This window comes from Oratosquilla oratoria, chromosome 5 (assembly GCF_046742065.1).
Source record: "Oratosquilla oratoria isolate Oo_2021 chromosome 5, ASM4674206v1, whole genome shotgun sequence".
Lineage (NCBI taxonomy): Eukaryota > Metazoa > Arthropoda > Malacostraca > Stomatopoda > Squillidae > Oratosquilla > Oratosquilla oratoria.
Genome location: NC_134781.1, coordinates 76,608,614 through 76,634,783, shown reverse-complemented (window position 1 = coordinate 76,634,783; position 26,170 = coordinate 76,608,614). Strand labels below are relative to the sequence as shown.

Sequence of the window (26,170 nt, the reverse complement as noted above, 5' to 3'; positions counted from 1 at the left end):
TTTATATTTGTGTATTTTATATATCTCTTATATCCATTTATTACACACACACACACGTATATTTGTTACATTTTTTTCAACCAAGAATTTAGAATAGAGATAGTGATCCGAATTCATTTTATTTGTTTTATTTGTCTTTTTTATTGTAGTTTGATGACTAGGAGCAGACAATAGTGAAATTGAAGTGAAAAGACCAAAGTGGAAATACAAAGCGAGTCAAAAAAAAATATTGAGACTAATTTTGTGTGAAGGATTTACTCCGAGATCATTAGCGAGTAGAACCCACGCCGGTCCATCTTTCCTTCACGAAGTAATCATGGCTGCCTTGCAAACGCGCTGGACAAAACCGCAGGAAGATTTGCAAAATCCTCCCCAGAAGGGTGAGGTACCGAGACCCTGTCAGAAGGGCGTAGCTGTGCTGGAGCAGGTTCTCGGGCCACAGCTGGTCGGAGAGGAGGAGGTCGACGTTCCGCAGGAGCAGATGGTCGAGGAGAAGCTTCCCGGCACGGCGTCCCAGCCGCCTATTGTCGTCATATTCCGATGTCGCATTGGTGAGTGGTACGAGTCGTCGCCCGCCGCCGGCCGGGTAGGCTTCCGGACAACGAGGACACATGGCGATTTTTTTTCCTGCTGCTTATTAACCCTACGGTTAACGGTTTTGCTATTATTTTTGAACTGGTGATTAGGTAAACTTTGGTTATTAACCTAACGGTTAACTGTTTTGCTATTATTTTTTGAACTGGTGATTAGGTAAACTTTGGTTACTATCCACTGGTGTTAAGTTCTGGGGCTGGGTTTAGGAAATAATATGTGAAGATATTTGATAGCATGTGAAAGAGGTTTCTGGGGGACTCCATTGTATAATCTTTTTGTTCCATATTTGTTTATTTTTTCGGTTGGGGTGGATCAATCTGCACTGTCTCCCAGATAAGAAGTTGGCCAATTCTTGTCATAACCGTTCTTTCTGATGCTCTCTTGTTGGAACCTTCCAGCGTTGGGGTAATGTTTTGTAACAATATTCTGGTGGAATGACCCTCCTCAGAATCCATGTTGCTTAGGAGTGGAGGAGAGTTTTTTCAGGTCTTCCTGCTACTAATCTTTCTATCAGTCGCCGTGCTGAAGGGTCAAGTGGAGGAGGGAGGAAGGGGATAGCTGTTTTGGGCCGAAACTACGCGGAAGACGCCTATGCCTGTTGCGGTAACCAGACCTCTCGGTGACCGCAGGGGCCTGTCACCTGCTCCGAAGATGCGGTTTCGACCGGAAGGAAACGAACGAATGTATAGCGGACGGAGAGGACGACTACTGCCGCCTCCACGTGAAGCGATGGGGTCACCTACACTGAAGTACATTCAAGTCCATTATGCGGAGTAGTCTAGTCGACTCGGCTACGCTTTCGGTTGTGATGACAGCGCGGAGGGGTTATAAACTTTTAGTTTTCCAGTACTCGTTTTTTTTTTTTTTTTTTTCGGACGAACTAATTATAACAAAATTATTGTAATAGGTTAATAAGTTATAATGAATCATTGATTTAATAAATTAATTAGTCTTCTACTTCAGAGGGAAGCCCCATTCCATATATTTACTGACTGATTGTAGGATCTGTTGTATTACACCAAGCACCATCAACTGGACAACTGGCAGTGCTGCCGGTTTGTTATAGCATCCAGGATTTTGAAGGATGATGGTGCCAATAGTTTTAGTGTTTCACTGCATATGAGTATTTATACTGACATACCTTTGTAGATACGTGGGGGCACATATGGTGGGAGTGGAGGTAGAGGTAGAATGTAGATTGAGAGAAACAAGTGAAATGCCTTAGGGGATTAAAAAGTGTAATGATAAATAGACATTTGGAAATGGATGCAAAGAGAAGATTGTATGAAGGGGTTATTGTGCTGAAAGCACTGTATGGAACATAAAAGAAGTTTAGATGTGTTTGAGATGAAATGTCTGAGAAATATGGCAGGGGTTACTAGGCGGGATAGAATGAGAGATGAAATGAGGAGGAGGGCAGGGGTGGAAAAGGAGTTGGGAGATAGAGTTGATGAAAGAGTATTAGGGTGGTTTGGACACATGGAAAGAATGAGTGAAGAAAGACTAGTAAAAGAGGTGTGGAAGGCAGAGGTGGACAGTTAACAGGAGGGGCAACTGAGGATGAGATGAATGGATGGGGTAAAAGGGGCATTGAGAAAGAAGGGGATGTCTGTTGAGGAAGGGAGAAGATAGGAGTGAGTGGAGAATGGTTGTATATGGGTGATAAGGTGATGCATGGAAGGGAATGGGTAGGGGGTAAGGGAGTGGTTATGTGTGAATGATATTTTGACACAGCCCAAAGGGATTTCTCCTCATCTACTCATTTTCTCCATGAGGGGACAGAGAGAGGGGGGTTGCCAATGAAATGAAGCAGCCTTGCTGTGGATGTGTTGTCTTGTTGCATTGCTTCTGACCCAGACCAATGGGCGAGATGGAAGGATGACCCGTCATCCAGGAAGAACCAAGAAAAGAGGGATGGGAGTGGAGTGGGAGTTGTATTCTGCCTTTGGCTATCACCTTTGTAAGGGGAGAAAAAGCCCTTGGTATATGTATGTATATACCTTTGTAGAGAATTTTGAAGAGGTACCCATAAGGCAGTGTCTGATGAACATAAACTACTATGTTACAGCATTATAAGATAGGCATATCATCTTTTGCTTTTCCATGAAAATTATTACTGCTGAATTCTCTTACCATGATGGCATATCCAGTAAACTTTGTTCATGCATACGCTAGGTGATTTGATTAAATAGTGGGCTGGGGATCAGAATTTTTATTTTTCTGAAGAAACACTCAATTGATACGTTGATCTGCAAAGTGAAAAATGTATTAATGATGGCATGGATTAATGGGGGGGGGGAAAACTATCAGGAGGCTAGGATAGTACTCCTTACAGAGGACTTTGTAGAATGGAATTTAATTAACCATGCCCTTGGTTCAACTTCACCAGTGGCAGGGTTTGAACCACAAGTAACGATACCCTAACCAGCTCGGCCAGTGATAATGTATTGAATGTCAATTAATTTTGTGTCCGTCTCCATATTACAGACATTGATGCCTCTGCCTGAGATGTAGAACTGACAGAGCAACAGCAGACAATTTTTTTTTCTCAACATCAGCTATTTTTAATTTCCCTCATAATTACTTTTCAGTCGCCACATCTTTGATCGTTTCATTTTCTTTCAGTTGAAGGGAATGCATTTACACCAAACCTCTGACGTTAAACTGTGTACTATTATACTATATTTTATGTGCATCCATGCATCTATTTGTTCATTACAACAGGAATTGTTGGTCTTGTAAACCGCTGATGTTAAACTGTACTATTCAACTATATGTGCATTCATGCATGTATTGTACATAATGTTAGGGATCGTTGGTCTTGTACACTCAAGATCAGCTGGCGTGGTAATGTTCTGTGTAAGGTTTTTGTTCCAGTTGGTGCCAGAAGGGTTTTGTTCAACTGAGAAGTGGACTATAGACAAAACAGGGTCATGAATGATCAAAAGAAAGACCTCCCTTTTATGTTCAGTGTTCTCAAGCTGAATAAAATCATGTAGTGCCAGCTGAAACAAAAAATATAGAAAACAGTTTCTGTGGTGAAGAATTCAGTGCAATAGTACATTAGTATGTGTTTTTGTCAGCTTTTTATGTGCCATGTCCATGCATGGTAAATGTCAGTCATACTCATTGGCTTTGAAACATAGACACTACCTTCTGTCTTAACTTGCCTTCGCATGTTTCCTTTCCATCTCTCTTACATCTATTCTCTCTGACTCTTCCACCCTACCTTCTGCAGCTGTTTTGATGCCGGCAGCCTCTCCACAACCCGCAGCTGCCGGGAAGACCTCAGTCACCATTCGCCTGAGCACAGCCACAACCAGTGGAAGAAATCTGGAGGTTCCCCCCTACTCCTGTTCCCCAATACCCTCCAACCTAATTCCTTCTTCCCCAGTTCCTCCCTCTTGTACACCAGGCCACCTTTTGTGCACCCAGCTGCCACAGTCCCATGCATTGCCTCATATTTCTCCATCCCCAGCCAGTAAGAAAACCTTCCCAGATTCATATATTGTGACATCACAGAACACCAATGTGGTCTCTAGCAAGTCTCGGGAGCAAGAGTACCAATGCAGAAGGAATAATAAGAACAGTAATGAGGGAACCAACAGTAACAGTCAGAAGAACAACTTTGATTTGACAGAAGAAGAGTTTGTGGAAAGGATGATGATGAACCTAGAACGGGGCCCCAAGGTGGGGTACGAAAAGTCAGGCTCCATCAAATTCCGAAAGAATCGGGCACACCGAGGCCCAGCAACAGGCATGGCAAGTGACAAGCCCACTGAAGAACCAGAGGTTGTCACAGCTGCAACAAGGCGGATGAAGATGCAGATGCAGCGCTCTGCCCTGCCACCCCGTTACTCCAGTATTGAAAAGTACCGGCGAACCCTTGGGTCTAGCAAGATCAAGGAAGAAGGGCCCGAGGAGACAATAATCGAGGAGCAGAGTGATGGAGATGAGTCAGAGGACCTGTCCCCAACAAAGAAATCTATTTCCATTTCATCATTGACATCACAATACCAAGCCATTCCTGACCTGGTCTCCATGACACAGGAGGCATTGCCCACACCACAACAATCGGTAGAAGACCTCAAGACAGTTAAATCAGTTTTTAGGATTAGTAAGACTCAAAAATCACCAGCATCTGATGACACAGGCTTGAGCACCAACAACCCTGCTCAGACAGATGTTAAGATTAGGCCAAGGGAAAATCAATCTCATACTCGAACCAGCAAGACTATAACTCAACAGGGCAATACTGTGAACCAGTTCCCAGCTAAGGAAAAACAGGCTACCCCTTTGACTGCCCAGAACACTTCATCACATGACGGGGGGTTACCTGCAGTGGGCACAGTAGGTTCAAGTACTAGTCAGAGGAAGGCTATGTCTGTCATTAGGAGAACAGATGCACCAAACAGCAACTCAAAAACTGTGATGACCTCAACAGGTGGCAAGACCATGTGTGTGGAGACAGTCAAACTGTCTGGGTTACAAGAGGCTTATTCCAAATCTTCTGCTATGATGTTGCCACCTAAAGCCCAACCCTCTTCCAACACAGTCTTTGATGAACTTCTTAAAAAGTTTGGAAATGACTCTCAAGCTGCAGGTGGGGACCGAGTAAATCTCCGGAGTGTGACCACAAAGGAGCCCATGACTGTGAAGGCCCTCTTCCCAGATTACAAATACAAACAAACCACCACTCGGGCCAAGGATAACGTGCAGTCTTCAAATCCCTATGCCAAAAACCAAACTGTTGCTGCACCTACAACAATGACCACCAACAATGAGAGTCAGAATAAAGACGTCAAATTTGCTATTTCAGATTGGAATAAACAAGGTATGTTGAAGGAAAATTCCAAAGTCACATTGGCATCCGGCCATAACATTGTAAGGGAACAGCAGAGAGTCATAGGTAAGGAAAAAGTAGCTCAAAGGCATCCAAAACACAGACAGGGTAATGCACAGAACATTAATACATCTCAGAACCCGACTAATAATGTTGGGAGAGTACCAGTTTCTGGGCCAACCAGGAGCTTGGCAGTAAATGCTGATGGTAAATTAGGACATAGCAAAGGACGAGCCCCAAGCCCAGTGCCTTTTGCTGAAGGAAGCATGGAAGCGGTCTCTGGTAAGCCTGAGGTTGCTGGCCCATGTAAAGAGATCACATCACAGGCAAGTGGATCCCAAGCATCCAGACCACCACGACCTCAGCCACCAAAATTGAATAAAGGATCATATGCAAAGGTGGTGTCCCAGGGTCCATTAAAGGATCCAAAGTCTAAGAAGGGTGTGGAACCAAATGTTGACTTTGCTTCTAGAAGCCGTATGAAGGATGTAGAGGCATCAATGCCACGGAATAGTGCTCCCATACCTCCAAGACCCCAGCCTACTGTAACATCATCACAGAAATTCGGAGAAAGTAACAGCAAGAACCAGACTGCCCCAAAACCCTCCTCCAGTAGGGATGTGAGAAAGAATCCTTTGCAATCTTGGCAACCCATAGATGAAAGCAGGGTGTCCAAAGGGATGCAACAAGAAAACCTAAGGGAGGTAAATGTGTCTACCCTCAAGTCCTCACCAGAAAAGCATGGTGCTGTTCGTGGCAGCAGCATCCGCCCAAACACTCGGCACAGTTCAATAAATTTCCGGAATCCCACACCCAAACCTGGACCAGATGAGGAAAGACCCATGAGAGGCCTGGATGCTCTTCTTCTTCCTGCCCCAGAATCATCAACAGCCACGAATACCTTCTCAAGGGAAAATAGAAACAGAATGTCTGTCACTAAAGTTGTTTACCATCTGGATTTATAATGAGCAACAGGAACAGCATGATCATGAAAGAGCCACAACCTTTACTTGTTCACTTCCCTTGATCTTCCTGTTTCTTATACACTTTTCTTCCTTTTTATGTTATGGTTGTTTTTGTCTGGCATGGCATTAATGTAGAATAATGGAATGTATCCCATTCAGGGTCCAGTAGAAGCAAGAAGAGTCTGTAGCCCTTCAGTAGTAATGAGGAGGCCCGCATCACCGTAGGACCCAGGTTGGGATGGTAGGCTAATGGTAGTTTGCCAAGTGTTTGCAGTCCTGCTTCAGCTCTTTGTTTTCATAATTCATGCCTTGGCAGCTGCCATTTTAATCTAACAGCTGCTTGATCAACTTGTTTCCATTTCAGGTACTGATAGCTTATTCATAGGTTTTGCTTCTTGGAATAATGAAAATTCCCAGTGCTGATAGCTTTCACATTGTGCTTATGTGATCATATTCAGATGTATTCCTTTGACAGCTCTTGGATGCTTTTAAATGCCCACAAAGCTTCATGTATTCATGCTCTGGTATTTCATTATATGACAGTTGTAGCATACCTTCCTGGAAGAGTATATTCCATCTCATTGTATTATGCCTCGTATGATAAACAAATTGCATTCCCTATTTTTTATTAGTGTTATTTATTTATCGTATTTATTAATTTTTTATATATATATTTTTTGAGTAGTGCTTGATTCCCATGCCCCTCCATATCACAGGTGGTCTGGCCAGCTATACTCCCAGCAAAATCCAGATGGGTTCCACGTTTGAGCTGGGTGTGTCCCGAACTGCTCCTGTTGTGGCCCCTGCACCTCCCAGCCCTCCCGCTGCTTCAGAGAGGGTTGAGGATGAATACCTACGCCCTGCAGACGAGTCCGAGACAGTCACCTGGAGCGCAGAAAGTACCTCTGACATGCTCTTCTGAACACCAAGAAGCCATGAGAGCACATCATCTTTGGGTGTGCTCTCCTCCTAAACACTTGCAAGCAATCACTACAGTATCTGCCCCTGCATCCTGTTGGTATTGTGGGGCACATCCAGAGGGTGGCAGACTACTCCTGCGGTACCCCTTCAGGTTTAAGCAGTGTAGGCAGTGTTGTGATTGGTGGGTTGCGTGGTCATGGGCAGATGGACAAGCATTTTTGGTGATTGTTATGGTGGTTGTAGTTGGGAAACATTATCCGGTGGGAGATAGTGTTACCCAGCGGGCAGCGTTTCCCTCTCGACACATTCCAGTCTTCAAACTTTCTTTGGTGACTAGATAGAGCAGTGATACCCACTTCCAGGCTCTGGGATCCCTCATTTACAAGTGCATTCAGGATGGAATGGACTATCCTGTGGGAATCAGGGACCCAGCAATTATACCACACAGATCAATGGGCCCATTCTGTACTCCAAATCTTTAGCATTGGAAATAGTCAGCAAGGTGTGCAAGGATAATGATGATAATGATAATAAGAATATTGATAATCTTGTACAGTAGTGAAAGTATTGTTTTTGTCATTTGTAAATCAGTGACTTCCATTCCATATCAAAAAAGTGTGTATGTTTTTGTCAATTGCTTTTAGGTGTCTTTGTGATGAGGATATTGTGGTGATGATAATAATACAAGTTTCAGGTTGCAGGGAGAAAGGTGAACTGCTTTATTCCCAGATTTGATTTGCTGGGTGGGGAACAAAGTACTCCCACCCACAAGAAGGACCAGAAAAAGAAAGTTCTGTATATACATATTTGGATGAGAGGAAGTGCAGAACCACTCGCCAGTACAGGGCAAGTTGTTGATAATGGGAACAAGATAAATTGCTGGGGAATTATACAAATATTTACAATTGTCATTGTACTGTCAGCAGTAGCCTTCAGTGAAGTCAGTCCTTGGAATGTGTTGGTGTACATGAAGTGAATATATTTGAATTTGTATGTGATGGTGCAAATGAATAAGTGCGTGTGTTTGTGTTTACCTAGTTCAGTTTTATTGGATTGAGTCAGTCTTGCAGTATCTTTCACCCTGAATTCAGCTCCCACACTTTAGCTTGTTTTGAACTGTGGGTGCTGTGGTTTCTCTCATGGTGTATGCCATATATATATATATATATATATATATATATATTTTTCCGAGTTCCGTAATACCACTTTTTTGTATCTACTTTTAGAAAATTCTTTTTCATTCTCACTTGAATTTTTGCATATTTGAAAACTTTACACTGCACACTAATTACCTGAAACTTTTTCTGTAGTCACAGTCACATTTTGTATAGTTCCATTGACCTTATCAAAGAGAAGTTTGACCCCCTTTTTCCTAGCCTCTTAAATCCTGTAAAAAAGAAAATAGAAAACAATCTTCACCCTCCTGACTTTAGCAGTGAACAAAATCCTACATATTACTGCCTTCTTGAATATTCCTTTTGCATTTGATCATGAAATCATTCTCCGTAAACACAAAAAATCAGGATGATGGAATGACTGTGTGGGATGTTCTACAATAATCTCACTTGTTTCTGGATGGACAAGGTTTTACAGTACCCACTTGATATCCTGCTTAAAATACCAAAATACTTAAGATACTGCTTAAAATACCATTTATCTGACCTGCCTTCAATTTCTTAACACTTTCCCCCTCCCATATCCAGATGCTGTAGCAGTGTCCTTCCCATCTTGCATAATCCATTTGATGTAGCTTTTACCACATGCCCATACACCACACAAGTATCTCTTAACGCTGAGCAATTTAGACATGATGGGAGAAATAGGGGAGTGTGCATGTGTGTGTGTGCAAGTTTGGTGTGTTCGGGTTTACTTATTGAAGTTCTGGTCACCTTGTTGAATGATGAGATTAATGCAGTCTTGTAATATCCTATCTCTTATTTAGTGTACTGTTTTGAATTCTCAAGTGCCCTGAATGTAAATTGCCCTGAATGGCTTTATGGTCAGTTGCCACTATCTATCTATATACCAAAGGTTTCTTTCCCCTTAAAAGAGAGGTAGCCATTCAAGGCATGCACCCATCCCCCACCCATCTCACTTCCATCTATGACCAACCTGTTTGCCCCCATCTTAGCTCCTCATGGTACAACTATGGCACCAAAAAGGGCTCCTACAGTACTGTACTCTGTTTATTGATGTTTTTATTCTAGTTCTGAGCAGGTTGGATTGTACCAGTACCACTCACAAAAGATGATAAACACCTTAAACTACCATTTTGTGCATTGTATGTGTGTGTGCATTTATGTCTGTCTGTCTGTATGTTTGGTTTTGTTTGTTCATTCACATAGTTGGATGTTGTAACTTGGATTCAACAGTAGGTACCTGCTTGTGGTGGTCCTGCAAAGTTTGTCGGAGAGAATCACCTCCCCACCGTTTATCCTCGGATCCCATCAACAACCCCTCTTCCATCTGGAGGTACAGTCTCAAAGTGCTGACATGGTCTCAGGAATGGAGCCCCAAGATTTCTCTCTGTCAACTTTGAATATCTTTCCTCTACTCTTTCTCTTTAGGAGAGATGACAACTGGTAACGTTTCCCTATACCTCCTATCAGCTGGTGGCATAGAAACGGATCTACACTAATACAACATAGACAACAGTTCAATGTTTCTTCCCAGAGAAATCTATGGGAGGGCCAGAAAATGTTGCTTGCTACTGTGGAGCTGTGGGTTTCCAATTGTGGAAATTCAAGGCAGCAGTTAATTAAGACCTGTCATATCCCACATCTTTTCCCCATGTTTAATTTCAAATAGTTAGATATTGATTTTGAATTCTTAAATGCTCAGGGTGTAGATCACCCTGTTGTGTGTGTGTATGTAATTGCATGTATTTTTGTGTATACATGTGTAAGTGTAATTCCAGCTGTACATATAATTCACATGTTTGTACACAAGTTATACATATATTAAACACATGCAAGTGAACATCTGTACAAGCACATGTCTGCGTACAAACAGACTGACTCGTATTATAATGTATATACAGTATATGTATACAGGTATGCATGAATTTACATACATATCCAGTGTAGGGTCAAACTTTAATTATGAATTACTCCAAGTGTCTCCTTTGGAATTTCCCTGGACAAAGCTAGTGTTCTTTGAAATGTATACAGGTGATCTACATATTAGCTTCCCTTGGAAAAAGAGTATGTGAAAGATAAAGTTGAAGTAAGGGAAACTTCCCGAACCACTTGCAGTGGCAAATCCAGGTGTGGCTGAGGGCGCTGAAAGACCCCCCCCCCCCAAATTTGTTCTTTCATTACCACATTGTAGAGGTTGAGAAACCTTATGCATACAATGCTACATGGCAGAAAGTAGTATCACAGTGGCAGAAGTATTTTCAACACATCATTGTAAGATATTACTTATGCCCAATATTCTGAAAGAAAAACTAAAGTGAGAACATATAGTTCAATTTATATTCATGCTACAGAGTAGATCTCTTTTAAAAGTGTCATCTATATTTACAAAATTCAGGTTAGCCCTCCCCAAAGCGTCATCTACATTTATAAAATAACCCCCCACCCCCCAATTTGACCCTGGATCTGCCACAGACCACTTGTGGACATTGTTAACAAGAGCATTTTACTAATTAGTATATTGATAATTGCCACTTCAAGTTTGCCTGGAAACCTGTAGCATCCTCCCCCCACCCCCCCAAACAGACAACCACAGCCTTGGTCCCTACCAGAGGTATCACTTGGAAAGTATTGGAGTGCTCTATTGTGTGAGAGTGGAACTTTTACTATGCCACTTACTAAATAGAAAGAGGATGGGGAAGGTTGTCAGTTTTAAGCCATATTACGGGGAAAAAATAGTTGGAAAATGGTGGTAGTTAAGAGATCTTAGCCAACCTGGAGATGAAAAGACAATTCTGAGGGACTACACCCACCAGATGAAGGAGAGTATTAATAGACTTTGAGTCAGATAGCAGGAAGATGAACCTCTATGACATCATTTCCATAAGATCATGTGCACATCCATGTTTTTGGCCTGCATGATTTTACCAAACTTTGTTTAAAGCAGTTGTTACACCAATCTGCCTTAACTTTTGTCATGGCATTGATAATAACCATTTTTCTTTGTGTGCTGTACCAACAGGAAAAGGTGTTGCACATTGGGACACTTGGCACACATTCTGTATTATTTTTGAAAATGAAACATTACCTCATGAATAATAATGGTTTTGTCCTTGAATGGTAGTAAATGATGTTTTGGAGATTTTGAATGTATGCGTGTATTTAATCCTCCCACTGCTGTTCATGATATATATTTGTTCTGACTGCTGCCAGGTGGTTTTATTAAGCTGAAGGATCCCCATCTCCCCAGTGCAGCAAAGAATTCAACTTATCTTGGTAAACCCTTTCAATGCTCTTCATGACCTGTAGCTGCTAGATGACTTAATCAGTTCAAAGGAAATCCCTCACTGTTTGAAGGCAAGATTCAGAGCACAGTTCAGTCCATTGCCCCAGATATCTAGCAGGAGACCCATTCTTAGATGGTTACAACCACTGGATTGGCCCATAAGTTCCTCAAAGAAATGTTTTGTCTGAGTTTTGTTAGGGTGGAGTTGTGGAGGATGAGGCATTCTTTGTTTTATTTGATGGTTGCATCTGGGGCAGTTTGTTTCTATGGCCAGGCCTGTTCTGTATTGATGTTGTTTTAGTGCTGGATGGTGTTCTGAATGTTGTGCTCTTAGAGCTCTATGAAATACTGTGGGTATTAGCCAGCCTACATATATTATCATCACATTGAAGAGGCAAATCATAATATATCTAAGACCTTCAGTTAGAGCCACAACACAAGTTGAATGAAATATCTAGGAACTAGATAGTCTGTATGGGATGTCACACCTTTGAAGGGAGTAGTCATTATCAACTGGGGATTTTCAGCTGAGAACCACAACCCGAGTTAAATGAAATAGATTTGGCATTTGTCAATCAATCAGTTTCCCTAGTTCTCTCTTGTAATCAGGTTTAGGCAGTCCAGCACTCCATAATATCTAGTTACAGGGGCTATAGTTGTTACATTACTACAAGCAACAGATCTGTCTGGCACCCTGGGTAGAAACAATTGTGTAGACTCTCACTGTTGAAAGAAATAATTTGCTTTCATGATGGACATTCCATGGGTGTCCAGGCACCAGTGAAGGCTGTGATTTTTTGGAGTTGGTCAGCCCAGTACTTTCATTCCATTTGAACAGTAGCTTACATTGGATAACTCGGTTAAAATGTTGATCCCTAAAAATTGTGAAATTATTTTAGGTTGAGATTGTGTAATTGGCCGGGAATCTATGCAGTGATTCTCGACCTCAGATCCTCTTGGCACATTGCACAGTCATGTTACTCAAGTTGTCCAATTAATTGGCTGGTTAGCACGTCATTCCAGTGGTCATTAGTTAGTCCATGTCCTGCTCATAATAGACAGAAATCCAGTCCAAAATGTGCAGTTTCAACACACTGGGCCTCTCTGAAGACATAGAGGTAGATTGGAAGTCACTGTGGAAGTCATTGATGAAAGACATAGAATGGTACCCAGGCAGGACAAGAAACCTTTCTATTCCAGCCTCAAGGGATTCATCCCACATCAGTAAGGAGATCATTTACCATGTTCCATATCCTTGGAGAGGAACTGGGTAAGAAGGAACAACTATTAAATATACAGTAGAAGCTTGATTTAGCTAATTGATTCAGCCAGGCTGAGATTGGTAGATATATTAAATCACAATCTGGAGAGTATGTTATTGATCCCCTTTATTTTTGAATGCAAACATTTCCATTTGGGTGAGTGTGTCTCTACTAATTCCTTTATGGCTACCTAACAGAGAAAGGTCTTTGATTCATTTTGAAGGTAAGGTTATTATAGTAGATTGTGATTGAACAAGACCCCTGTCCACTAGGTGGAAGAATCCTCCACTTTGTGAACCACCACCTCCCTATCTTCCAAGAGATGTTACATATATAACATACACTAGAGGTCTCAAGTTCACCAAATAGTTTTCCATTAAAGGGAAATCTGATATATCAAGCTTCTACTGTATTTTAACCCCATGTGCATTGTTGCTGATGGGATGTGGATATGATAAACAGTTGACAGGTTTTCAAAGCAACAAGATCGTTTGTGTACAAGAATGTAGTTGTCACTGTTTATAATGCTGTTGTCTTTGTTGTCATATACATTAGAACACATTTTCTACACCTTGTGCATTATATGTAATAAAGCCTTTTTTTTTTATTATTATTATTATGATTATTATTATTACTTTTTTATTTGCAAGCAACACTTGTGTGCAGTATATTGTGAGCACAAGTCGAGATATCCAATGATCAAAATATTGATGTGCCAAGACAACGCGCCATCCAAAGCCTAAAGGAGAACCAAGAGTTTGCAAGTGGGCTGGTGTCCGTGGAGTTGAGGCCATCATGGCAGTAACCTCTCCAGCTCTACCGCTGCCTTGTACAGTTATGCTCTCTCGGGAGGGTGAAGGATGAAGTCAAACCCTTGCCCTGACATGTCTCGTCAACCCTCGCCTTTGATGTTTCATAATCCCTTGTCCTTGATCCCCTCCCCCCCTTTCACTCTTGACATGCTTCATCATGCCTCGCCCTTTGTCATATTTTCATCATCCTGCATCCTAAATGTATCCCCATTAACCTTCCATTGATGTTGATACACTGTCAGCTACCTTTCTGCTTGATATGTTGTATCGGTCCTTACACTCAACATATATCCTCACCTTCAACATGTAGTCTAATTTCATGCCCTTACAGCTCTCAACTACTTGGAGTCTGTCCTGTCCCTTGATAAGTGATATTTTGTTAATTATCTGTAATGGATTCGCTCAGTTTTCACTGTAATTGGTAATAACTTACTCCATTTTCTAGTGTTGTTTTCTTGAGGCTTCTATTCTCTTACAGTAGTACCAGTACTTGCCCTTCATGCATATATACCTTTCGCATTTGTTTTGCTTCCAAAATATTGCATTTGGGTCGGTACCCTACTTTTTTGTATGATACTTGTAAAGATTTTACCGCATACACTACCATACGATTATGCTTTACAACCTCCTCAATATTCTTTTGTCACAAAATGATTTGTATAAAGCTGTGTGATAATGAAAAAATGTATCATAAGTGTATGTACAATTTTGTACAGAATTGGGTACAATTTGTACGAGTGAAAGTGATTGTTACTTTGTCAATAACTTATGTTTATTTTTTGTTTTGTTTTTTGTTTTCTTTTTTCCATTACAATTTATTGTATTTGCCTCTTAGATTAATATTTTGTAGGTTTCCCCAATATATGCGATACTCATTGAAATTTTGTCCACTGTCAAAGGTCATGTTCTCATATGGACAAAGGGGAGAACCAGCCAAGGCAATATTACCATTTGTATAATCAAATATAAGTCCCATTTGTTTTCCCTGTTCTTCAATTGAGGACTATTTGGACTAAATCAAAATGTCATAAAACAAAACAAAAATTCCAAAAGCCTGCCAGGCCATGGTGAGGTGAGAAATGAATGAATGGACAGGTGAAGCAGTACGATGTGTTGTGTATTCCTGTGTATCATAAGGCTCCTAATGGTCATGATTAGATGAACAGGATGATACTTTTTATGTTTATATTACTGTGATTTCCCAATAAATAAACTGTGTAGTGACTATTGTGTTTCTCTTACTTTTTTTTCTACAATGGAATTCATCCACAAGCAGCCTTGCTGTGGATGTGCTGTGTCTTGTTGCATTGTTTCTGACCCAGGGCAACAGGCAAGATGCAGGGATGACCCCAACATCCAGGAGGAGCCAAGAAAAGAGTGAATGGGAGTGGAGTGTATGGGGATGAAATGCGTGAGAATGGATCAATGCCTTTTGACTTTGGCTACCTCCCTTGTAAGGGGGAAAAGGCCTTTGGTATATGTATATACACAATAGAATTCCTTAATATAGGAGCTATTGAACCAGCAGGTCCAGACCTGTGTAAAAGAAACAAGTTTGCATGTTTTTCTGACACTTAAACTTACCAGTACCTATTTCTTCAAAATTCAAAGTAAAAGAATGTGTATATTAGGTTATGGAAGCTTATATATCAGTAGGAAAATATAAGTAGAGAAATATGGGCATGACAATTTATTGATGTGAAAAATAGTTTATTATAATAACTGACCTAAATCTACTGTAATATTTCTAAGAAAAATACAGTCATAACTAACAGTAAAGTGGAGCTAGTTTATAGAAAATATACATCCATTTATGTAAAATGTTATTCATCAAGTTTACAGAATTCAGGAATACATTCCAATCCAGTATAAAAATAAAACAACACAAGTGCTTAAAATCATACACATTATTGATTAGCATGATGTCTTTACTGTATATGAAGCGATCCCTCCCACCTCAACAGATGGGGTGTACGAGAAGATTTCGAAATCATATTCTGTACATTCCTTTAACCCGAGGATGTCCACCTAAGAAAAAAAGAAAGATATAATAAATATATAGTAATAATGGTGATGGTAATTAAAGTATAACAGCAGTCGTAAGAAATGTAGCCTATATTATTAACACTTGCTGTTGAGAATAGCAATAGATTAATCAGTAGCCCCATAATCATTACAAAAGTAATAAGAATAGCAGCCAACTATTCTTACTTCTACTCTTTCTGTTAAGAGTAAGAGCAAAGCTGTTTTAAATCACTCTGTTGACCCAGATCTCTCTTGTGCCAAAGTAACCAGCAATAGTCACTGAATTGGACCACAAATCACTCAAAGAAGAAATCATGTGTTTGTGTCTGGGTGGGGTGAAAGTAGAACAGCAGTACAAGGCGTTGCAATTGCACCTGGTGCAGTTTGAGTCCATGGTTAGGCCTATTCTGTGTTGATATTTTTTCATTGCTAGGTGATAGCCTGAGTGCAGCCTTGCCAATGGTTCTGGGAGGGATGTCTCAGTTGGTCTGATACTAGAGAATCAGAGTACTTGTTTTGTGATCAAATTATACTTTTTTGTATAGATAAGTAGTGAGGTACATGTGGCAGGTTGTAGGTGTTTCAATAGTACAGTTTATCGAAAATATAATTTTGAGAGGCAGAAAGAAGTGTAAATGTGTTTGAGATGAAGTGTCAGAAGTATTATAGGAGTCATAAGGCTGGATAGAGTGAGAAATGAGAGAATGAATGGAAAAGGAGCCGGCAGATAGGGCTGATGAAATATTAGGCTGGTTTAGGCACATGAAAAGAATGAGTGAAGAAAGATTAGCAGAAGAGGTGAGGAAGGCAGAGGTGGATGAAGTGAACTTGAGGGTATGAACAAGGATAAGACGGATGGGGTGAAAAGGGCTTTGAGCAAGAGGGGAGTGTCTGTTGAGCGAAGCAGGGGATAGGGGTGTGTGAAGAATGGTTGTGTATGGATGAAATTTTTATACAACCTGAAGGAATTTCTCCACATCTTCTCTATTTTCTGTATAAGGAGACAGATAGGGGGTTGCTGTGTAAGTGAAGCAGCCCTACTAAGGATGTGCTGTGTCTTGTGCTGCATTGCTTCTGACCCGGGCAGTGGGCAGGAGATGGGGAGCTAAGGTAAGAGGGAAACAAAGGTGGTGGGTACATGACTTTGACTTTGCTCCCTCCCATATAAGGTGGAAAAAGCCCTTGGTATATATGTAAATAGATTTAACTTTAGTATGTGTATTATATATTCCATTTAGAAGGTCATGCTTGTGTAATGTGGTGAGAAGGATGGATAAGAGCTGTTACAGACTTGTGTGCTTCATTGCATGTGTTGTTATATAATGAAGTGGTAGGAGTAAACTAGCTCTACCTGTCGGGCCCTGCTGTGGAAGTGTTGTATCTTGCTGCACTGCCTTTGCCTCAGGCATTATGGTGGAGGGTCCAGGGATAATCTTTCATCCATGAGGTGGTAAAATGGGAGGGACAATGAATAGTGTTTTTGGATGCATGCTTTGACTTGGCCAGTCCACTTACAACAGAGAAATGTCCTTTTGGAATATGTATTCAATGTTTGTTGGAAAAAGGTGGGACAGCTTGTGTGTCTGGTTTGATCTGATTATCTTGTTTTCTGGAGTTGTGGGTTTGAAGCTTGTTTTGGAAAAGTGCTTGTTAATATTGCACTGTTGTTTTGGATATTTGCACGCAGTCATCCAGAGATACAAAGACGGGTCACCACGAGCATAGCTCCCTTCCAGTATATTACAACTAGGTAAATACAACTAGGTAAATCTTATGACTTAAACAGGAAGAATATACACACAAAATTAATCTTAACACCTTGTGAGAAAGTCCAATCTATTTGGTAGAACAGAACACTACCCCAGTCCAAGGGTGTCCTTTAAAGTTTTCCACCAATTTGGGGATTCCCACTGTGCAGTGCGAGAAGCTGCATTCAACATACATACATATACCAAAGGCTTTTTCCCCCTTACATGGGGGGGGGGGTAGCCAAAAAGAAAAATGCATAGAAACCACTCCCACCCATTCCATTCCCGACATATTCCACTCCCCTCCACCCTCCCTCTTATATTGGCACCTCCTGGATGACAGGTCATCCCTGCATCCTGTCCACTGCCCTGGATCAGAAGCAGTGTCACAAGACACAGCACATCCACAGCAAGGCCACTTCATAAATTTGGCGACCCGTCCTGTCCCATTTTTTGTCGCCTCTTACGACTCAAGTGGAAAGACTTGGTGGTAGCATTCTCTTCCCCCACCACAGGGTAGGCAAAAAAAGGAAATGAATATTCAGAGAAATGGTACACGACAGTAACAAGGGGTTGGGGGACAGCATAACAGAGGGACAGTCGTAGTATAAAAGTGTCATCATTTCTCTATGAACAGAGTTTTCCTCTGTCACAGACAAAATGATGTGTAGCTCTGGTCCATAGGCGTGACCCATATAGACCCTAAAGTATCAATTGCATGCTACTCTGCCACAATAACTTGCAGCCAATACCCCAGACAGCAATTAACATAATACCTTAAAGCTTATAGCAACTTACAATAATTTCAAGAGGCATCTCCCCTCCAGGATACACAACGTTCTGGCTGCCCGAATCTTCACCACTCGTCCAGGTAACATGGTATTGAGCAACACAGTGCTGGTTCTCCTGAAAGTGTAGGTGGATGAAGTCAAGAACTTTTGAGAGTTTAAAGAGCTGTTTTTCCCAGCAAACCTATGTGATCATGAATATACATGATCTTTGGAACAGTAATGTAACCAATATTCTTCAGTTGTAGGTTTGAGTATTACACCTTTCTATATATGAAAAACTAGTGTGTTTATTCACCAAGTTGTATTTACTTAATACTATACAGGATATTATCAACACTCGTCTCTTACTCTTCAATTTATCATAATTGGATGTCATGAGTTTTCAACTTTTATGTGAAAAGGTGGAGGAAATGTAATTAAGATTTTGGACCCAGTCCAGGGACCAAGTGTCAGCCTCTCAGGGTTACCCCTAGATAGAGGTGAGGATGTTGATAAGCACTAAAGATGGGTGACAAGAAAACTATTCTCATGTACATCTGTCTTACGGGACCACCACTTAGGTACCTGTCGATACTCCTATGAAGCAATTATTATTTGTTCTCCTTTTCACCCATCTTCCATCTTTTCTCTTCCCCACCCCCACTTGTGTGTCTCCACGGAATCTCTTTCATTAGTCATTATCCTCACCTCAGGAGCAAACCACACAAGCCTGACGGAATGCTTTGTGACCTGTTGGTCCTTCACGTTTCTGGGCGGAGAGGGGATGTCTTCCTCCGTGGTGAACGTGGATTTGGTCCAGCCACTGGTTAGCTTGGAAGGCGTCACGGCTCTCATCTTGACCTCAAAGTCCATGCAGGCTTCAAGACCGGTCATCTCCTCCTCGTAACGGTCCTCCTTCAAAGTTCGGCGAAACTGGATGCTCTGAAAATATGAAGAACACTGGATTAGTTGCTGGGAGACAAAACCCTGAGATGGAAGGGGGATGTATATCCACAAGAAAAGAAATAACATGTCAAGCTCATTCACGGAGAAGTCAGGGGATGTCTCAACTGACAGCTAATATAAAAGACTAAAAGTTGTAAATTACTGAAAAAGCAGGGGCATCTGCAGGAATTTTTGGTGGTAGGGCATAATTAGATATATGGTTAATGATATAGGATTATATCAAGATACACGTTTCAAATTGGCCGCATGGACATATCTATATTATCTACGTGAGTTAATTTTGAATTCCTTCAACCATGCAATGATAATCCATATAACTTAGAATGGGTGACATGAAGAACTGTCACCCCAGAGATCCCACTTGAAGAACTATCACCCCAGTACGCCGAATATCAACAGTGGAATAAAGATTAGGTTAGGCTAGGTTGAATGAAGGTTATGATTATTATCATCAACTTCTACAAACGAAGAATCGTAAACCCAGGATGGCCCAGATGAAGAATTGTCACCCAAGGATACCCCACATGAAGAATTATCACCCTGTCGAAGTCTGGGGTGACGATTCTTCATGTGATCCCTCTTTTAACGAAATTTTACATGACGACCGGCAGTTTCGAACACACCCTGGAAGTCTAAGCAAGGGTAATTGCCCCCCTCCCTTCCTCCGGACACCCATGTGAAAAAGTCAACTCATTCTGTACTGAATGTCATCCCTTCATTCTGGCTGTTGTCAGGCTATTCTACTGGGTATTATATATTTCTATTTTATCTTATTATTCAAACGAGTTACAGCCTAGTGTCGTCACACTTTTATCTCTTGTTCTAGCTAACCTTAGACTATTTTCTTATTCAAAAGCTGGCCTCATAAAATTATAGACAAAAATATAATATTTTAAGGCAATAAGAACATACGGTCTTAAATCCCCGATGTCCTATTTTTTCATAGTTAACAAAGCGGGTAACGACTAAAAAAATGAAAAAAGACTAAGTATTTTATCATCCCCAAAAACAGTCTGTGTCCACTACATCGAATTATCGACCTGCCACTTTTTCATAAGGTCGTATGTAAACGGAATTCCCAGCGTTAACGAGAACTAAACATTGAAGGGTGACACACATTGGACGCATTTTGAATGAACCCGAAGTTGGCCGAGCCCAGCCGACCCCAGCCGAGCCGACCCGACGCGAACGGTGCCGAGCCTAGCCTGTCGGGTGGAATTTGACAGACTATTAATCATCGCCATAGGGGCAATAAATTCCTTGACCAAGTCTACCCACAACACATCTGATAATATTAAAAGTGACTGGTACTTCATCTCTCTCATGTCTACTGTTAAGCTAATTTATCACTCGCTTTGACACACCACTTTATATATTTTGTTTTGACGATTTCATGCAAATGAGGTGTGGGGGGGGGCAAACTCGGAATATGAAGTCTATTGATTGGGGCCCCATCATTCCAAAATCAACCTCTCGGCTGAGTGAAACAATGTATTTATTTTCCTTTATTTCTGTATTACTATTATCATTAGTCTATTCACCATCATCATCATCATTATCACTACTATAAACATTGGATCATATGAAGAATATCTCGTGCACACACACACACACGCGCACTTAGGCGGCCAAGACCTCAACAGTAAGAACATAAGAATGAAGGAGACCATAAGGCCTACACTAGGCAGTGTAGACTTAACCTCACCTGAAGTGAACTGTTATAATAAGATGAACTGTACTGGGAGTACAAAAAAATGTGAAGTACAAATCTACGGCAGCTATATGGAATGAATATTTATATATATATTTTCGTAATCTCCAACATACCACTTCAAATCCGGGTGTATGTAAAGTATATAAAGTGAAGGCATTGGCGAATAAACTGACCTAGTGGTGCGCCCTCAGTACTCTATCGCGACTCCCGCGAAGGCTCGCCAATTTTATTATTTTTTCATAACTATTCTATATTTTACTTATTTCATAGTCATATTTATTATCATTATAATCTATTATAGTTATATTTATCATTATTTATAATTTTATTTATTTCATATTTATTCTATTTACGTTATTATCTATATTTTATTTATTTATCCCGCCATTGTATTTACAATAAGGGAAGTGGTCCGCAGCTTACGAAACTTTGGAAACCACTAACCTCCCTCAGCTTAATCTAATTAAGTTGAATGGGGGAGGATTTTTCACATGCCGAATTACTATCATTATTATTGTTCTTGTTATTCTCATATTATGAGCCAAAACCGAAATGTGTACAGCACACCGTGATGCTGATGTTATAAAAATAATGCTGCGGTGAAGATGAGGTCATTTTACCTTTCCGTTGTATGGCGCACACGTCCTTATGTAACTAGACTGTTACAGCTACTCTTAGAAAAGTGACTTTATGGCAACAACTCTGGGACAGAAGTGTTGCCATAAATCGTGTTTTGTTTTTCTCGGAATCCAGTGGAACAATCAAATATAATTTCAAACCCTCCAGTTCTCAGTCCTGCTTTCAGATGAACAGTCATCTGGAGTTGGTCAGAACATAATATCCAAACTGTTTCACTACAGAAAATAAGTTTACTAAGATAGGCCTAAAGATCAGATATTCAATACTTGATGAGGTACTAGGATGTATTCTCTACAATAATGTAATATGACGAATGCGAATTTTATTAAACTTATTTCGAACTGTCATAAAAAAAAGAAAAATAACGAAAATAAGAAATAAACAAAAACATAATGATAATTAATGTAAGGTAAAAAAGAAGAAAAGATAAAAGACAACAGAAAACGTGTCCGAAGAGGGGGTGGAGGAGGGCGGGGGTTTAGTGAATTTTACCTGCGTCCGCGCTTTCGTGAGCAACGGGGAGACGTTGAGGTCATACTCCTTGACGCAGCGTGGGTACATAGTCGGCGGTAGGCACGTCACGACGGCTGAGTGGGCCGTCACTTTCGTCACCTGCAGATCACGGGGCGGGCTGGTGACTGAAAAAGAAAACAGTGGGCCATAGTAAAGTAGAGGCAATGAGGAGAAAAAGAAATTTGAAACTGATCACCTGAAGTCAGGCCAAAAACAAAACCATTCGATTCTCATAGAAATGATAATAATAAGATCTTCCCCTTTACCCACGGTGTCGTCCCCATCTCTGAACAGTAAATAATTTGGTACTAACTAGTAAAAATTCTGCAGAGAGCGTCCATCGTAACCACGGATTCATTCATTTATTTTTTTCTTATCTATTTCTTATGCGTTTCTGCTGTGTCCGTTAGTGTCCTTTCTTGCCCCCCCCCCCACCTCGCGCTCCCTTATAGAATTTTAGCTTAGGACAAGCACGATGTGACAGCCTTTGGATTTTAGAAAAGGGGCGTGATTCGAATCAGCGACGGTTACGAAGCGCCAATCAACACGCTTAACGGATTAAAGAACGACCAAGCGACCATATTCAGCTGACGGGAAGACCTCAAGAATGCAATCGGGGTGTCGGACGGCCGGATGACCGTTCAGGCGGGGGTCCGTCAGGTGAATAAAGTCGCCTGACACATGACCTTTATCGCTCAAGTGAAAACTGAAGTAATGCTAAGGCGGGGGGGGGGGCGCTTTTCAGATGAATAATATTCTAGTGTATGATACAACGAAAAATATGATGTGTCAGGGTACTAATGTGATCAACACGTTAGGCTGGGGGAAGAGGGGTAGTCCTTCTACTGAATAAGATCCCCTGGCGATGGAAGCTAATATAAACGACTAAGTTCAGCCCACCCCCAAATTAATACATACATACATATACCAAGGCTTTTTCCCACTTACAAGGGAGGTAGCCAAAAAGGAAAAGGCATAAAATCATTCCCACCCATTCCATCCCTGAATACACTCCACACCCCTCCACCCTCCCTCTCATCTTAGCACCTCCTGGATGACGGGTCATCCCTGCACCTTGTCCACTGCCCTGGGTCAGAAGCAGTGTCGCAAGACACAGCACATCCACAGCAAGGCCGCTTCATTAAATCGGCGACCCCCCCTCTCCGTCCCCCCATTGCATAAGAGAAGACGGGGAGAAATCCCTTCGGGCTGCGTCAAATTTTGCTCACACATACTACCTCACCCCCCATCCCCCCACCCATTCCACCTCATGCATCACAACATCATCCATATACAACCATTCTCCATTCACCCCTGTCTTCTGTCCTCTCCCGTCCTTCCTCAACAGACATTCCCCTCTTCCCCAAAGCCCCCTTTACCCCATCCATCCACCTCATCCTAGGACGTCCCCTCATGTTCACTCCCTCCACATCTGCCTTCCATACCTCTTTTACTAGTCTTTCTTCACTCATTCTTTCCATGTGTCCAAACCATCCTAATACTCTTTCATCAACCCTATCTCCCAACTCCCTTTCCACCCCTGTTCTCCTCCTCACCTCCTCATTTCTCACTCTATCTAGCCTAGTAACCCCCATCATACTTCTCAGACACCTCATCTCAAACACATTCGAACTCCTCTCTTCCTCTCTTATGTTCCATGTTTCTGCCCCATACAGTGCTGTTGGCACAATCACTCCTTCATACAGTCTCCTCCTAGCATTCATTCCCAAATGTCTATTCCTCATTACACTCTTTAATCCACCAAGGCATTTACTCGCTTCTCTCAATCTACATTCTACCTCCACCTTCCCTCCACCTTAAATAAATAAATAAATAGATAAATCGATGACTTCCTCCTCGACTCACCGACGTCGTGGGTCTTGGTGAGGGCCAAGGTACGGTTTCCTTCCGCCCCCTCCGGGGTTACTCCCTTAATAGCCACTTGGTAATCGGCGCACGGCATCAGGTCCTGCGGAGCCGTAGGAGAGTTCCACGGTGAGTGTGTGAAAGAGGGAAAGCAAATACAACGGGAAAATAATGAGGGGCAATTAGTATAATGACAGAGAGATTGGAAATTCAAAATACTAACCAAACTTTGAGATTCAGTTAATGATATATCAATACTTATCTATGTTTTGCTATTGTTGACAAAGCAGGAATATTAATGTTAAGCTTTATATTATAAATTAATGTTAAGCTTTATATTATAAATTAATGTTAAGCTTTATATCATAAATGCATGCATTAAGTGGTATACGAAATGGCTGAAAACAAACAAAGAGGGTGATGAATAATCAAAATCCTTCTCTTTGTTCAACTGCGAGTAAAATTATCTTATTACAACTAACCTATCTTTGGATTTGATAGTAAATACCACTATCCTGTAAAAGAGATAATTTTCCTGTCTCCAAAGCAGCATTTCCCAACTTTTTCCGACCTCGCACGCCCTGTAGTCAGGTCTGTGCAGTCCAGCGCCCCCTAACTAATATCTTATTACCAGAAGGACAAAGGAAAGTGTAGTATGTATACATCACTGATTTCAGAACTCCAGGTTGGGAAACACTCCTCTAAAGCCAATCTTCGTTTGTCCTGTTTGGGGCGTCTACCTTTCCGAATAGTTTCTTCTATACGATCCATCTTTCTTTTCCTCTTCTAATCTGCTTCTCACTGATCAATTTGTTCGATTCGATTCTGTTTCGTCCCTTCTACCACGAAGATGGTAGAGGTAAGGACAATAATAAACTATACTTTAAGTGGGCTTCCAGCTCGAGATTTTCCACGGGGATAGAAACGCTGTTAAACTACATTCCATAACAACCTAAACGAAGTGGAAACGAACGCATCGTAAGGTTCCTACAGAGTATCTACGCCAGTGATGAGGATGTATGTCCATTGGAAAGAGACAAAAGAACAATCGAGGCTGAAAGAGGAGCGAGACAGAGATTCGATTTCACCCAAGGTATGTGCAGCCTCGCCCGAGGGTAGCTCCTGACCGTTCATTAAGGAAAGGTATGAATATTAATGGGAAAGAAGGAGACATTCTGACAAGTGGAGTTGAACGTTGACGAAGAAGGACAACCACAGGGTTTTTATCTATTCTATTTAATTTACTATTTAATCAATTATTCTATTTATATTATTCATTTATCTACTCAGTTATCTATTTATTCGTTCTATTTATTTACATATTCATTTATCTACTCTTATCTATTTATTCATATATCCATTTATCTATCACATTATTAATTTATTAATTCATTGATATATTTATTAATTTATATTTTCATTTATTGATCCATTTATTTTGTTTATACATCTATTTATTCATTTACTTATTTAATTATCTAGTTATTTATTTATAAGATTATCCATTTATTCATTCATTTATTTATATATTCATTCATTTACATATCTAGTTATCTAATTATTTATTTAGAAAAGTATCTATATATTCATTCCTTTATTTATTTATTCATTAATCTATTCATTTTTACTCTGTGGCGTCCTAAAAGGAACTGAGGAATATTCTAATCATTTATAATCTGCAGATGACTGTCCTCGTTTCAGAATACCTATGGACCATTGACAGAATTCTACAAATAGTGGCAGAGGACCCACGAGACGGACGTCAGAGAGGATGATCTCCCCACAGTTCGTTTTCTAAACCCGTCAATATCCTCACCTCCATCTGGAAGTGCAACCCTGAGGGGATGACACTCGGTCCCCGGACAGCGCCCAAGGTATCTTTGTATCAGTTTATATTGTGTTTCTTTTGGACTTTTGTGCTGATCCCATTTTGCAACAGTAAGAAACTGACAAAACACAAATTTCGCGCGCACCAAGACAACATTGACTACAATTTCCTTGTAACCTTGTTTCACTTTTAAAGTACTACGAATTTCGAACCACTTTTCAAGTACTACGAATTTCGAACGGCACAGGAAGAACTATTAAGAATAAGTATATTTTTCAAGTC

General features: G+C 40.9%; 2 protein-coding genes across 3 annotated transcripts in view; one reads left to right on the top strand and one right to left on the bottom strand.

Annotated features, from left to right (window-relative positions):
- The window catches only part of LOC143025572 (uncharacterized), a 213,068-nt gene extending 206,534 nt beyond the window's left edge, over positions 1-6,534 (top strand). The window contains exon 4 of the mRNA XM_076185456.1: positions 3,833-6,534. Coding sequence (XP_076041571.1) covers positions 3,833-6,402 — 2,570 coding nt within the window. The 3' untranslated portion in view covers positions 6,403-6,534. The remainder of the gene's footprint in view (positions 1-3,832) is intronic.
- Positions 6,535-15,494: 8,960 nt separating this feature from the next.
- The window catches only part of LOC143025573 (uncharacterized), a 53,970-nt gene continuing 43,294 nt past the window's right edge, over positions 15,495-26,170 (bottom strand). For both annotated transcript variants that reach the window (XM_076185458.1, XM_076185457.1), the window contains exons 27-31: positions 24,061-24,163; positions 22,174-22,319; positions 19,071-19,304; positions 18,391-18,498; positions 15,495-15,847 (exon numbers count right to left, since the gene is read on the bottom strand). In XM_076185458.1, the coding sequence (XP_076041573.1) occupies positions 15,734-15,847; positions 18,391-18,498; positions 19,071-19,304; positions 22,174-22,319; positions 24,061-24,163 (705 nt within the window). In that variant the 3' untranslated portion in view covers positions 15,495-15,733. The remainder of the gene's footprint in view (positions 15,848-18,390; positions 18,499-19,070; positions 19,305-22,173; positions 22,320-24,060; positions 24,164-26,170) is intronic.